The 13777-nt window shown below is 38.8% G+C and overlaps 1 protein-coding gene across 1 annotated transcript in view; it reads right to left on the bottom strand.

The window, feature by feature from the left end:
* The window catches only part of LNX2 (ligand of numb-protein X 2), a 43240-nt gene extending 31866 nt beyond the window's left edge, over positions 1–11374 (bottom strand). The window contains exon 1 of the mRNA XM_007471446.1: positions 10968–11374. Coding sequence (XP_007471508.1) covers positions 10968–11374 — 407 coding nt within the window. The remainder of the gene's footprint in view (positions 1–10967) is intronic.
* Positions 11375–13777: the final 2403 nt, after the last annotated feature.

Below are 13777 nucleotides of genomic sequence, written 5' to 3'. Positions count from 1 at the left end.
AGATACGCTATGAAACTTGAAGAATATATTTCTAAGTACTGGGGAAACTTACATAAGCACCAAGAAATAAGGGCTGTTAACTCGCTTGCTTTTACTTACTTAGGCCAACAAAGGGGCAGATACATGTTTGTTTAAATGTTTAAAGAAAGTCTTTATACACAGATGTTAGCAGTGCTGCAAGGTGCCAGTTCTTTCCACCTGACACCCTGACTGGACAAAGTGACGAATAATGCCCAGTTGGAGGAGCGGGTGGAAGAACCGGGGATTTGTACAGGAGCCAGGCCCACGCGCCTAGACCCCGACACGGCTCTACAGACCCTACCTACTATCCTGTTGGGGTAAGAAGTTTAGGAAAGGGTGGGCAGGATCGGCGACAGTCTCGTGGCTAGGGCTGCAGACCTTCATTAAATAACAGTATTCTTAAAAATCTAAAATTTCAATCAAAATTAAGGACAGAATTCAATTAAAATTGAAAGCTATTCCTTAATGATAAGAGTAATAAAATTTCCCTCATGAACTGAAGATTTATTTTAGGTCCTGGATTTCAAGTTCTTGAAAAGGATCATTATGAAATTTCTTTATTCAACACTCTCTCCGGACATGCTTTCTCTTCACCTTGCTAAGAAGGGGGTCCACTTATTTTCTTCCAGGGAGTGTTTCTGCAAGGGCCTGGCAGACATGTTTGAAAAGGATGTCACTGAAAAAATTACTTTTGTCAAGTAAGCATATTTAATTAGAAATGCATTTTTAAATATTTTATTCAACAAAAAATTGACACTAAAAACTGAATCAGAAAGAATACTTTTGAATAAGAAGACAGGTAATGATTTAGTTCTCAAAATATGTATCAAACACAAATATCTACACGGCCAATGGCTAGTCTTTAATGGAATAGAAGGACTAGGAACAGGAATTGAAGAGGAAATACAAACGATGTGAACACCTGGGAATTAGCCTAACAAGCAACTAAAAAATCCTACAAACTAAATAACCATAAAGGCTAAGATATAGTTATTAAACATGGAAAAACAAATTTAGAAAGCAAAACTTAAGATTGTTAGACAGGTGAAGAAACAGGTATACTTAAGTTCCCAGTAGGGCAGCAAATCGTTAACAGGAATTAAAGACATTAAAAATGATACTATGTAAAAATATGGAAGAATGATCCTACCCGGGAATAGAGGAAGGTTACAGGGGGAACCTTCGGGAACACCCGTGTTTAAACACGATGGAGCAGCTGAGTAGACCGAGACAGAACAACCAGACAAGAGTGTCAACAAAGAAAAAGCGGCCAACTGTGCAAATGCCATAAAGTGGGCAAATAAGATAAGGGCCAAAGCACTGGTTTGATTTGGAAATTAAAAGGTCACGGTGACCTTAGAAAGAACACTTTCAGTGATGAGGGCAAAAGCCCAGACTATAAGACAAGCAGTTCTGTTAACAAAATAACATGCATTCCACAAAACTGCACACCAAAACTTACAGAGCTTAGGCGGAAAGACGACCGGGATAGATGATAGACCATTCAACACCGGGGCATCTGGGGATGGAGAATGGCTGCTAATGGGTACAAGGCTTCTTTTTGGGGTGTTGACATGTTCTAAAAGTTAGATTGTGATGATGGTTACACCATTCTGTGAATATACTAAAAACCACTGAATTGTATACTTTAAAAATAGGTGAAGTTTACGGTAGGTAAAATATATGTCAATAAAACTAATTTTTAAACAAAAGGTGAATAGGGAATGAGTAGATCAGGGCAGGCTTGGACAAAGAAAAGCCCCTGACCACAGACATCCCACAGCCAGCATCCCTCAAATTTGTAAACATTTGGAACTGAAAGAGAAAGGAAGAAACCAGAATTTGCTGGGTGTCTAATTAGGGCCAGTCACTGTGTAGACTTTATGTTCAGTATTTCACTGAATCCTCAAAACTGCTCTATCATCCCCATTTTACAAATGGGAAACTTAACTCACTAAGCCAGCATCACATAGCTGTTAAGTTATGGAGCCAAAATTCAAGCAAACTCAGATCTGATTTAAAGGTGCCTGCTCTTTACACTGGATCATACTAAACTTACGGGGTTATTTTCCCAGGCCTTAAGAAAACATAAATTGAATTTGTTCCACAAACTTGTACCTAGCAACACAGTCATAGAATGTTAGAGTGAGAAAGGCTTTGGTGATCATGGAAACACAAACGGAAATCACAAACAGCAACAAAAACCTGTGCATCTTTTTAAGTGGAGCATTTAACAATAACAACACAAACCACAACTGGCATAGGGGGATATAAGTGGGATCATTCTAGCAGGTAACTGAGTGTAGCAGGAGGCTATTACACATGATTAAAAGCAACAGAAAAGTGCCTGCACCACTGAATGACATCAGGGTAGGCATGGGCTCAGACGATGCAGGTGGAAGTGGAGCCCTGAGACAGTGGGCTGCCCTTAACAAGGGCACTGGAGGCAGTGTGACCTGCCACAGGCTGGTTTGGAGGCAGTGTGACCTGCCACAGGCTGTGCCCCCGAGGCAGGCTTCTCTACATGCAGGTGTGTCTTTACATTTTTCCTAAATAAAGCCCAAAGGCTCTTGCAGCAGCTACAGCCAAACTGAGGGGCTTTTCCTTTCCTGCTGTAGGTTATAATTTCATTCCACTATTCTGGCTCTCCTTATCAGGAAAATCACATATGAACTAGCTTGATTTATGGCATGGTGGCATCATTCCCTGAATAACGAGGATTCACATTAGGAAACATACAGTGTAACAGAGCACACTGTATTACTGGTAGCACTAATAGGGTTAGTGGTGGTGGTGGCAGCAGTAATAGTAGAGGTAAAATCAAATGGGGCACGATAAGCGCCAACACAATGCCAGGTACTTAATGCAACTCAAAGAGCGTGAGCATCTTAGAACCAAGAAAAATGATAGAGTTACGGATTACAACATGCAAACATCACTTTAAGTGACATCAGTGAAAATGTTAGATTAAGGGTATCTGAAAAGCCTCTCTTCCACAAAGCAACGCGAACACTGGCAAAAATTGTCAGAAAAATTTCTGAGCTCTGGAAAGAAGCCAAGGTTCTGCAGCAATCTGGAGTGCATTTATTTAAGAAAAATGGCTGAGTCTTAGAACCCTGCTGAAGGTTATAATTTCATTCCACTATTCTGGCTCTCCTTATCAGGAAAATCACATATGAACTAGCTTGATTTATGGCATGGTGGCATCATTCCCTGAATAACGAGGATTCACATTAGGAAACATACAGTGTAACAGAGCACACTGTATTACTGGTAGCACTAATAGGGTTAGTGGTGGTGGTGGCAGCAGTAATAGTAGAGGTAAAATCAAATGGGGCACGATAAGCGCCAACACAATGCCAGGTACTTAATGCAACTCAAAGAGCGTGAGCATCTTAGAACCAAGAAAAATGATAGAGTTACGGATTACAACATGCAAACATCACTTTAAGTGACATCAGTGAAAATGTTAGATTAAGGGTATCTGAAAAGCCTCTCTTCCACAAAGCAACGCGAACACTGGCAAAAATTGTCAGAAAAATTTCTGAGCTCTGGAAAGAAGCCAAGGTTCTGCAGCAATCTGGAGTGCATTTATTTAAGAAAAATGGCTGAGTCTTAGAACAGTGAGCTCTATAGAATTTGAACTTGCCCTATTCCCATCCCCACCTCCCCCAGTAGGCTGGCATAGCCATGGCCCACAATCACAGTGGAATCAGGAGTCTGGCAGCCACTGGAGGAGCAGACTAGAGCACGTGCAAAGCCCCATTTGTAGAGAATTGTCATTAAATGACCTGTTGGTTCCCTGGAAGACCTCACTTGCAAGGCTGTCTTTATCTGACCTGACCTGGGGCTCACTCAGTGCAAAGGCATTTGTTGGGGGCGGGGGAAGGCAATTGTGTAAGACTGTGGCTGCCTGAGGTAGACCAACAAAAGGCTAATCAAAAAGTTTAAAAGGAAAAGCTAGGGAATGAAATGTCCAGGGCTATGTGCATGCACAGGAAAGAGCTGAGAAGGCTCTAAGCTCTCACTTCTGGCTAACACTGAAGCTACGTGAAAGCAGGAGATGAAGGCTAAGCAGGAGTGTCAACTGCCTGAGTGTTGAAGGTGTGCCCCACCGTGCACACAGAGCCCCTTGGGGAGAGTGGGAGATTCATCGGTTACAGGCATTTAAGAAATTCTCTGTTCAATCATTAGCTGATTAGAAAAATCACTAAACAAACAGTAACGAACAGCAATAATAAATCCTGAAGAGAAAGAAGAATCTGATTTCCAGAGTTGCCACATTATATTATTTAAAATGTCCAGTGTTCAATACAAAATTAAGAGACATGCAAAGAAATAAGTAAGTATGGCCCATACATGGGAAAAAAAGGAGTTAACAGAAACTGTCCCTGAGGAAGCCCAGACATTGGCCTTACAAGACAATGACTTAAATCGAGTATTATAAATATGTTCAAAGAACAGAGGACTCCATGTCTAAATAACTAAAGGAAAATATGAGAATGATATCTCAACAAATAAAAATACCAATAAAGAAATATAAGTTATATTAAAGAGCCAAATAAACATTCTGGATTTAAAAATAAGTACAATAAGTGCATTTATTATAAGTACAATAAATGAAATGAAGAATTCACTAGAAGAATTCACAGGAGATTTGAACAGGTAAAAGAAAGAATCAGTGAACTTAAAGGTAGGTCAACTGAGATTATCCAGTCTGAGGAATAGAAAGAAAGAGAATGAACAGAAAGGATAGAGCCTCTAGGTCCTGTGAGAAACCATCAAGAGTATTAACATATGCAGAATGGGAGTCCCATAAGGAGACAGAGACATTAGGGCAGAAATAATATCTGAAGACATATTGACCAAAATCTTTCCAAGTTTGATGAATGCGGAAAACAGCTAGAGTGAAGTGCCTCATCACAAAGAAGTGACCCTCAGTGAGACTCTGCCACCTGACTCCTCTGCAGAAGCTATGGAGAACAGGAGGCTGTGCATAGCATACACTCAGAGTGCTGAAAAAAGACTGTCAACCAACAAGTCTATATCTGGCAAAACTATCCTTCAAAAACAGGAGAAATTAAGACATTCCCAGATAAATGAAAACAAAGAGTCTGTTGCTAGCAGACTTGCCCTATAAGAAATACTAAAAGAAATCCTTTAGGCTGATATGAAAGGACCTTAGACAGTAACTCAAATCCACATTAAGAAATAAAGACCACTGGTAAAGGTAACTACATAGATAAATATAAGACAGCATTAAAGTGCTTTTTGGTTTATAACTCCTTTTTGGTCCTACTTGGTTTAAAAGACAACCCTGTGCAAAGCAATAATTATAATTCTGTTTAGATGGGCATGTAATGCGTAAAGATGTAATTTGTATAACAGCACAAAGGATGTGGAAAGGAATGAAGGTATATATGAGCTAATTTTGTGTGTACTGGTGAAATCAAGTCAATATTAATCTGAACTAGACTGTTGAAAATTAATATGTTAATTGCAATCCCCAAGGCAACTACTAAGAAAATAATTCAAAAAATAGATATGAACAGAAATGACAAAGGAATTAAAATGGCATACTTGAAAATATCTACTTAACAAAAAAAAAGGGAAGAAATGGATTAACCTTTAGAGAAACAAAAAAGAAATGACATGTGGAAACAACAAAATGGCAGACATAAATTCTACCTTATCAGTAATTACATCAAATATAAATGAATTAAACACTCCAGTCAAAAGCCAGTGATTGGCAGAATGGATGAAAAAGACAAACAGGATCCAACTATATGCTGTCTACAAGAGACACATTTCAAAGACACCAATAGGTCAAGATTAAAAGGAGAGGAAAAAGATATACTATGCAAACATTAACATAAAGAGAGCTGAATGGGCATACTAATTTCAGACAAATAGACTTTAAGACAAAAATTGTTTCTAGTGACAAAGAACATTCTACCATAACGAAAAGGTTTGATTTACCACAAAACTATAACAATTATAAACATAAACACAATTAACAGCAGGCCTTCAAAGTACATGAAGCCAAAAATGACAGAATTAGAGGAAGAATAGACAATTCAAAACTAATAGTCTGGGCTTCCCTGGTGGAGCAGTGGTTGAGAGGCCGCCTGCCGATGCAGGGGACACGGGTTTGTGCCCCGGTCCAGGAAGATCCCACATGCCGTGGAGAGGCTGGGCCCGTGAGCCATGGCCGCTGAGCCTGCGCGTCCGGAGCCTGTGCTCCGCAACGGGAGAGGCCACAACAGTGAGAGGCCCGCGTACCGCAAAACAAAAAACAAAAAACAAAACTAATAGTCTAAGCCTTCAATATCCCACTTTCAATAATGGATAGAACAACTAGACATAAGGACAAGAAAAGAGACTTTTAACAATATTATAAATCAACTAGACCTAACAGAAATCTATAGAACATTCCACCCATCAATAGCAGAACACACATTCTTCTTGTGTACAAAATGGAGTATTTTCCAAGATAGACTGTGTGCTAGGCCATTAAAAAAAAAGCCTCAGTAGTGACTTCCCTGGCGGTCCAGTGGTCAGGACTCTGCGCCTCCACTGCAGAGGGCCCGGGTTCCATCCCTGGTCTGGGAACTAAGAACCCGCATTCCGCTCGGCATGGCCAAAATCATTAATTAATTAACTAATATTTTTTAAAGCCTCAATAAAATTTAAAGTATTACATTGCACACATGTTCTCCAATAACAATTAATTCAAAACGGATCAAAGACCCAAATGTAAGCGCTAAAAGCATAAAGGTCTTAGAAGGAAACATAGGTGTAAAGCTTCATGACCTTGGATTAGGCAGCGGTTTTTTAGCTATGACACCAAAAGCACAAGCAAAGAAAAAAATAGATAAAATGGACTTCATAAAAATTAAACTTGTTTGTCCTTCAAAGGGCACAGGAAAATGAAAAGACATATTTAATATTTAATAAGGGCCAGAATATATAGAGACTGCTTACAACTTACAAAAAGACAAACACTCCATTTTAAAAATGGACTAATGATGTTAAGCATTTGTTCATGTGCTTATGGGCCATTTAAATGTCTTCTTTGGAGAAATATCTATCCAAATCCTTTGACCACCTAAATTGGATTACTTGACTTTTTGTTGAGTTGTAGGAATTCTTTACATATTCTGGATACTAGACTCTTACCGGATACATGATTTACAAATATATATCTGCTTTTTACATTATTTAGGAGAAAAAAATGCTGGTGAGAATGTGTCAAACACAGACTTCTCTCCAAGTTAAAATGTGAATTTGAAAGAGCAATCTTGTCTCAGCCTACCCTGACCCTTAAAGGCTTCAAAACCATTTGATGAACTAGAAAAGCTCTCAGCATAGAAAAAGAGTTATTTAAAGGTTTTCTCTATATTGTACAAACTTTTTAGAATACTGTTAAACTCTTAAGTTTTAAGAGGAAAAGAAAAATGGTTCTGAATTTTGCCATAAACCAGGACACAAATGCTCAATTTAACAATGACAAAAAAAAAAAAAAAAACCCACCAATATTATCATTTACAATTAGCATAAGATGTTAGATTGCTGAGGATGAGGCAGGGATGAGGGGTAGAGAGGTAGGAGGAATGCTTTATAGTTGATGCTGCTTGGCAAAATTTCTGAAAGCAATTACTACAATGTTCCAGGCGTCATACATACAATATATAGAATATTTCTTAAGGGCTTTAGTTCTCCTTTCAAAGATGAGCACTTTCCCACATCTTTTAAAATTCTTCATTGTTTTCCTAATATATAATCAGTTAATAACTAGTCATTTTATTTTAAAACACAGTCATCTTTCATAAATGTTTTACTTTTAGCCATAGGAGAAAACGTCAGCTGTTCTCATACTGAAGCAGATTTCTTAAGTTCAAATAGAGAAGGTAATTTAAACTCAGAATTACCAGATTTAACAAACTATTCCTAATGCTGTATTTCTATTAATAATTAAAATAATCGTAATTCTGTGTCTCATGACATCACTCTTATTGCTAGTTTGTGTTGCTTTTACCTGGCTACAAATTTTTTTGTCCTCTTCCCACAAAGTGAAGCTTAGTTCCCCTCCCCTTGAATCTGGGCAGTTATGTGACTACAGCATAAGGGATGCTATGTGACTTTAAGGCTAGCGCATACAAGGCCAGGCAGCTTCTTGCCTTATTTACTGGAACCCATGTAAGAACTTAAAATACCCTGAGGCCACTGTGCTGGAGAGGCCACCCATAGGCTCTCCTGTGGACAGGTCCCGGCTGAGCCCATGCCTCTAGTGGACCTCCATCAAGGTGCCAGACATGTGAATGAAGCTGCCGTCTTGGAAGTAAATTCTTCAGTTGCAATTGCTGCAGTCCTGGGCTTTTGTTCTCCCCAGCTGTGGCCCAGACTGGACAGAACAGAGACGAGCCATCCCTGCTGTGCCCTGTCTGAATCCCTGACTCACAGAATCCATGAGCAGAACCAAGCACTCACTGTTTTATGTCACTATATTTGGAGTGGTTGGTTTCTCAGCAATAGATAACCAGAACACAGATTAACAATTTAATTGAACAAACGTTAGATGAGCGTCAACTTTCTAATTTTTATAATCAATAGTCACTCTTAGCTGTATACATCAAGCAAGTCACCTCACCTTTTCAAATCATTCACCTTTTTCAATGTATCTTTCACAACACAGGCCTAAGGCACTTTGGAAATGATTAAATTAGTAGCTCAAATATTAATAAGCACACTTGGAAAACAGAACTTTCAACTGGACATAGTTGCTTAGCTTTTATCAAACTATCAGGATAGTCTGCAATTCCCAAGTTTTTATGTCAGTCAACATAAGCAGCTTGATAGAAAATACTACTGATACCTCGACTACATATTAAGTTCTTTTATGCATTTTAGTTAAGTAAATATTCCTAAAATAATTGTGTAATTTTTTCTCACTGCTATCAAAATACTTAACTGAACTGAGACTTTGTTCAGTTCCTATAAACCCCCAAACCGATGTTCATAAAAGAGTCACAAAAGAAACTTATCTCTGAAAAAGACTAGCTCTACTGAAAGAAACAGGAAAAGCCTAAAATCTTCTTCAACCTCAGCCACAACTAGGCCTGACCCAGACAGTAGATTCAAGAGTTTGGTGTCAATCTCCAGGAAGTCTCTGTTATTGTGTTCAGATTCTATGCCTGCTGCTGACCAAAGACACACAAAAACCTAAGGCGCTTGCATTTTCAAAAGTCTATACATCTATCCTACTCTTTTTTCTTAGCTCTTATTTTTAGACAGTGCAGCTTAAGTTTAAGCAATTTCTCTATAAATCTTCACATTTCTGACATTTTAATAACATCTCATTCTTTCTCATAAATCTAAATTATTTCTAATGAGTACACTCACTTTATAACACTGATATTTAGGAACAGAATGAACACGTATACTCACGTGTACGTGAAACTTTTACTACCACATAACAGCAGAGAACATGATTCACCCTGGCTAAGGTCAGCATGGTATGTTAGAACGCTAAGCAGGAATACTGAAGTTTAAGTCTAACCATGCCATTACCTTTCTCCAAATCTTTGTGACTCAGTTTCCTGATTCGTAAAGTGAGGGGATAAGATTAGATTCAATTCATGATTTCACGTGTGAGTATAATGACAAGCTGTTCCATACCAGACTTATACTATTATTTCTAAGTTTCTAAGTCCAATATATTGTGCTAAGCATTGTTTTTCACAGCAATCAAGATTACTGCAGATTTACACTGCACAAGTGGCTGACCTATAAAATTTAGAAATCAGTACATTTATTTTGGTCATTTTATGTGATTCTATCTCCAAAAGAGATGAATTTTAGCCCTTCTTAAGGGTAGAAACAATTTTAAAGATCAAGTCTTTTATCAAAGTCAAATGATAAAACTCACTAAAGAATCAGCAAAATCGATTACTTAATCTTTTAAAAAGCTTTTGTCAGTAGAAAAAAAATCCCCACTAAATGTTTTAAAGTTTCCACCCCCTAGTTCTTGTTCAGTCAAGTTCTTGAACACAGAATTTTACAAGATCTTAGCGAATAAAATCAGATACAGGCAGACCTCATTTTATTGCACTTCCTTTTACTGCCCTTCACAGACTGCATTTTTTACAAATTGAAGGTTTGTGGCAACCCTGTGTGTCATCAGATGATGGATAGCATTTCCTAGCAATAAAGTATTTTTCAATCAAGGTATGTAAATTTTTAGACCTAATGCTATTGCACCCTTACTAGACTACAGTACAGCGTAAACAGAACTTTCATATGCACCGGGAAACCAAAAAATTCCTGTGACCTGCTGTATTGTGCTATTTGATATTCACTTTACTGCGGTGGTCTGGAACCGAACCTGCAACATCTCCGAGGTGTGCCTGTACCCATTTCCATGTTGCAACAATATTATAATTTTTAACAGCTGCATGATATCCCGATGCACTGATGTACTATTGTATTTTTAACCCTTCCCCTACTGTTAAGTAATCAGATTGACCCCAGTTTACTGAACTCTGCACAATGTTGCAGCAAACATCTTTACATACAATTTTCCCTTCTTTTGGACTATTTCCTTAGGATAATAAGCTAGATAAGACGATACTGACACATTTACAGTTTTTGAAACAAACTGAGAAACTGCCTTGCAAAAAGAGTCTATCATTATATCCTGCTACCATGTGACTATAACAACCTCATATTGATAAGTGTAAAATGGTACTTCCTGACTGTAGTTTTTACATGCATGTTTTTGATAAATAATAATATTAAATGATGGTTGCATGCAACTTGTTTGTTGTATCTCCTGTGCAGGATTTGTCTGTTTACTTACTGATGCCTTGGCACTTGTATCGGGTTTATTTGTTTGAGCCACCTTTTTATAGCCTAGAGTCGCTTCTCTCTCTCTCTCTCTCTCTCACCTGTTTTTAAGATGTGCCTCCAGGTCGCAGCGCTGCACTACATCTTGGCACACTGAAGAGAACGGACATAAAACTAATAATTTGTCCAGAAGTTTATGAACTAGAATGCTAGACTTCTTACACAACTTAAAGTGGAGTCTCTTCCGGTCCAATGGACAGAAATCCTTCTCTTGCAGGAAGTTTCTGAGGCACTTGCAGCAGAAGGTATGTCCACAGGGGGTGTCTAGTGGCTGCAGCAGAGGCTGAAGGCAAATATGGCAGACCAGGTCGTCATCCACTTCATCCTGGTAATTGTATAAGTGGTTTTCTCGTGTCCAGTGCTGCTGGCCGCATTCAAAACACAGAGGATTGAAGGAGGAGGAGGAGGTCTGCTCCACAGACACCATCTCATCGTTTGTCGTTCCCATTTTGAATCACCGGAAGCAGTTTCTGTATCTTCATACATTAGACTTCCATTAAAGGTTTGATCTTTAAAAGACAGTGACGTATTTGACTAAAACCCAGGTCTGTTTTTCTAGACTAGACAAAACAAAACAAAACAACCAGAAAAGTAATTACTATCAATCAACATAGGTCTAAAAGAATCAACATAATATTACTATGTTGACTTCTTTTTTAGTAAAAAATTAAAATCTACATCAGGGAATAAATTAGTCGTAAAAACATAAAAATGACTGACTAATTTGCTTGTTGGCTAAGGATGACTTACCTTGCCAAGTTCTTGGTGAAAAAAGAACTTAGGATTAAAAGCAAAGATGACATATTAATATGTGGTGTGACACAGGAAACAATTTGTTCTACTGACTGAAATCCCCCGATACTGCACTGCTCCATGGTAGTTTCAACGCCAGTTGATCTACGTAGTATATGCTAATAATGCAATTTGAGGTATATTATGTAATACATTTGCATTTGCCATCCCAGTCATGGTTCCCTGCTTCTGACTGATGTTACACATTTATAGTGCCATCCCAAAGATTATGTCTTTGAAATGTAGTCTCAAGGATAATTCAGTGTCTTAAAAAAATGACCTCTGCTCTACACTGTTTGGGAGAAACTGGATTTCAAAATATATATGTATGATTTGAATATTCTCTCCCTATAATACAGATTGCAGAAAGATAGATCTGCACAGCATATATAAATAACATCTCTGCAAACTCCACAAACTTCAATACTATTTCACACCATTAAGAGAAAAAACCCACTGATTCAATTTTAATATTAACTTTTAAAGGTGACAGGGATCTAAGACACATCTTTAGGCTTTATTCATATGTACATCAGGGTATTAAGAGTCAAGAGGATCCTGAGCGCTGTTCTCGACTCTGGAAGACTCTTATTTAATTGAAGCTGTCTGTTCACAAAGCAATAACTTTGTCTTATTCCTGTTGGGCTGACCCCGAAGATGAGTGTGTGGGTGAAAACTGAGTTTTGGGATTGAGCTCCTTGCCTGTAAATGTTCCCTAAATAATTGTGTATATGAAACCTGTATAATAAAAAGAAGTATTCGCAATAAAAAAAAAAGAAACCCACTATAATTCAATTAAACAGATAAGGCATGTTGTAAATGTCCATCCCAGCTCACATTATTCCACACTCCCATTGCTTCTGGCTTACTCAGAGCAGCAGAGAGAGAGAGAGAGAGAGAGAGAGAGAGAGAGAGAGAGAGAGAGAGACGGAGGGAGAGAGAGAGAGAGAGAGAGAGCGCGCGCGCGCACCTCCTCTAAGACAGCAGCCTGCTCCACTTTGGTGCAGGGCTAGCAAGGAATGCTCCCCTCATATAACGGTTTCCATACCTCCTGCCGCTGCAGCACCAGGGGTTAAAAAATCACCTCCAAAGGCAGCAGCTTATGTTCATTCTGAATATTTACAGTCTCTGGTATGTGCCAAACACTGAACAGGGAGATAAGGGAGGTGGGGAGAGGACAGTTAAGAGAGCCCATTGTTGGATCATATGGTAGTTCTATTTTTAGCTTTTTAAGGACCCTCCATACTGTTCTCCATAGTGGCTGTATCAATTTACATTCCCACTGACAGTGCAAGAGGGTTCCCTTTTCTCCACACCCTCTGCAGCATTTGTTTGTAGATATTTTGATGATGGCCATTCTGACCCTGTGAGGTGATACCTCACTGTAGTTTTGATTTGCATTTCCCTGATAACTAGTGATGTCGAGCATCTTTTCGTGTGCTTTTTGGCCATCTGTCTGTCTTTGAAGAAATGTCTATTTAGGTTTGAAGAAATGTCTGTTTAGGTCTTCTACCCATTTTTTGCTTGGGTTGTTTGTTTTTTTTTGATACTGAGCTGCATGAGCTGTTTGTATATTTTAGAGATTAATCCCTTGTCAGTTGCTTTATTTGCAAATATTTTCTCCTGAAACTAACACAACATCGTGAATCAACTATACTCCAATAAAAATTTAAAAAAAACAAAGAATGCCCACTGTGGAAACTCAATGAACTAAATATTCTCAGAAAGTTGCGCACCGGGTGCTGTGGTGAATGCAGAGAAAGAGGAGAGCTGGCGTCTAACGCAGTCTGGCTTTGTAGCCAGAAATACTTTCAAGAGGGGACGCAACACGGCTGCTGGGCCGTGACAGGAAGCACTGGCCAGAGAGGAAACGGACAAGGGCCTCTTCACGTCCTGAGTGTGCGCGGCACATTCGGGAATGTGGGCCGGTGAAACATCTGAGGCGAGAAAATGAACTCAGAGCGGGGGGATTCTGAAACCTGGGGTCCTGTACCAGATCAGAAAGGGCAGACACCATGTTAACGCTGCTAGCATTTGTTTCAGTGATAAAATTCTCTTC

This window comes from Lipotes vexillifer, unplaced genomic scaffold (assembly GCF_000442215.2).
Source record: "Lipotes vexillifer unplaced genomic scaffold, Lipotes_vexillifer_v1.1 scaffold543, whole genome shotgun sequence".
NCBI lineage: Eukaryota > Metazoa > Chordata > Mammalia > Artiodactyla > Lipotidae > Lipotes > Lipotes vexillifer.
Note: the sequence above shows the minus strand (reverse complement) of the source record. Positions and strands in the feature narration are given on the sequence as shown.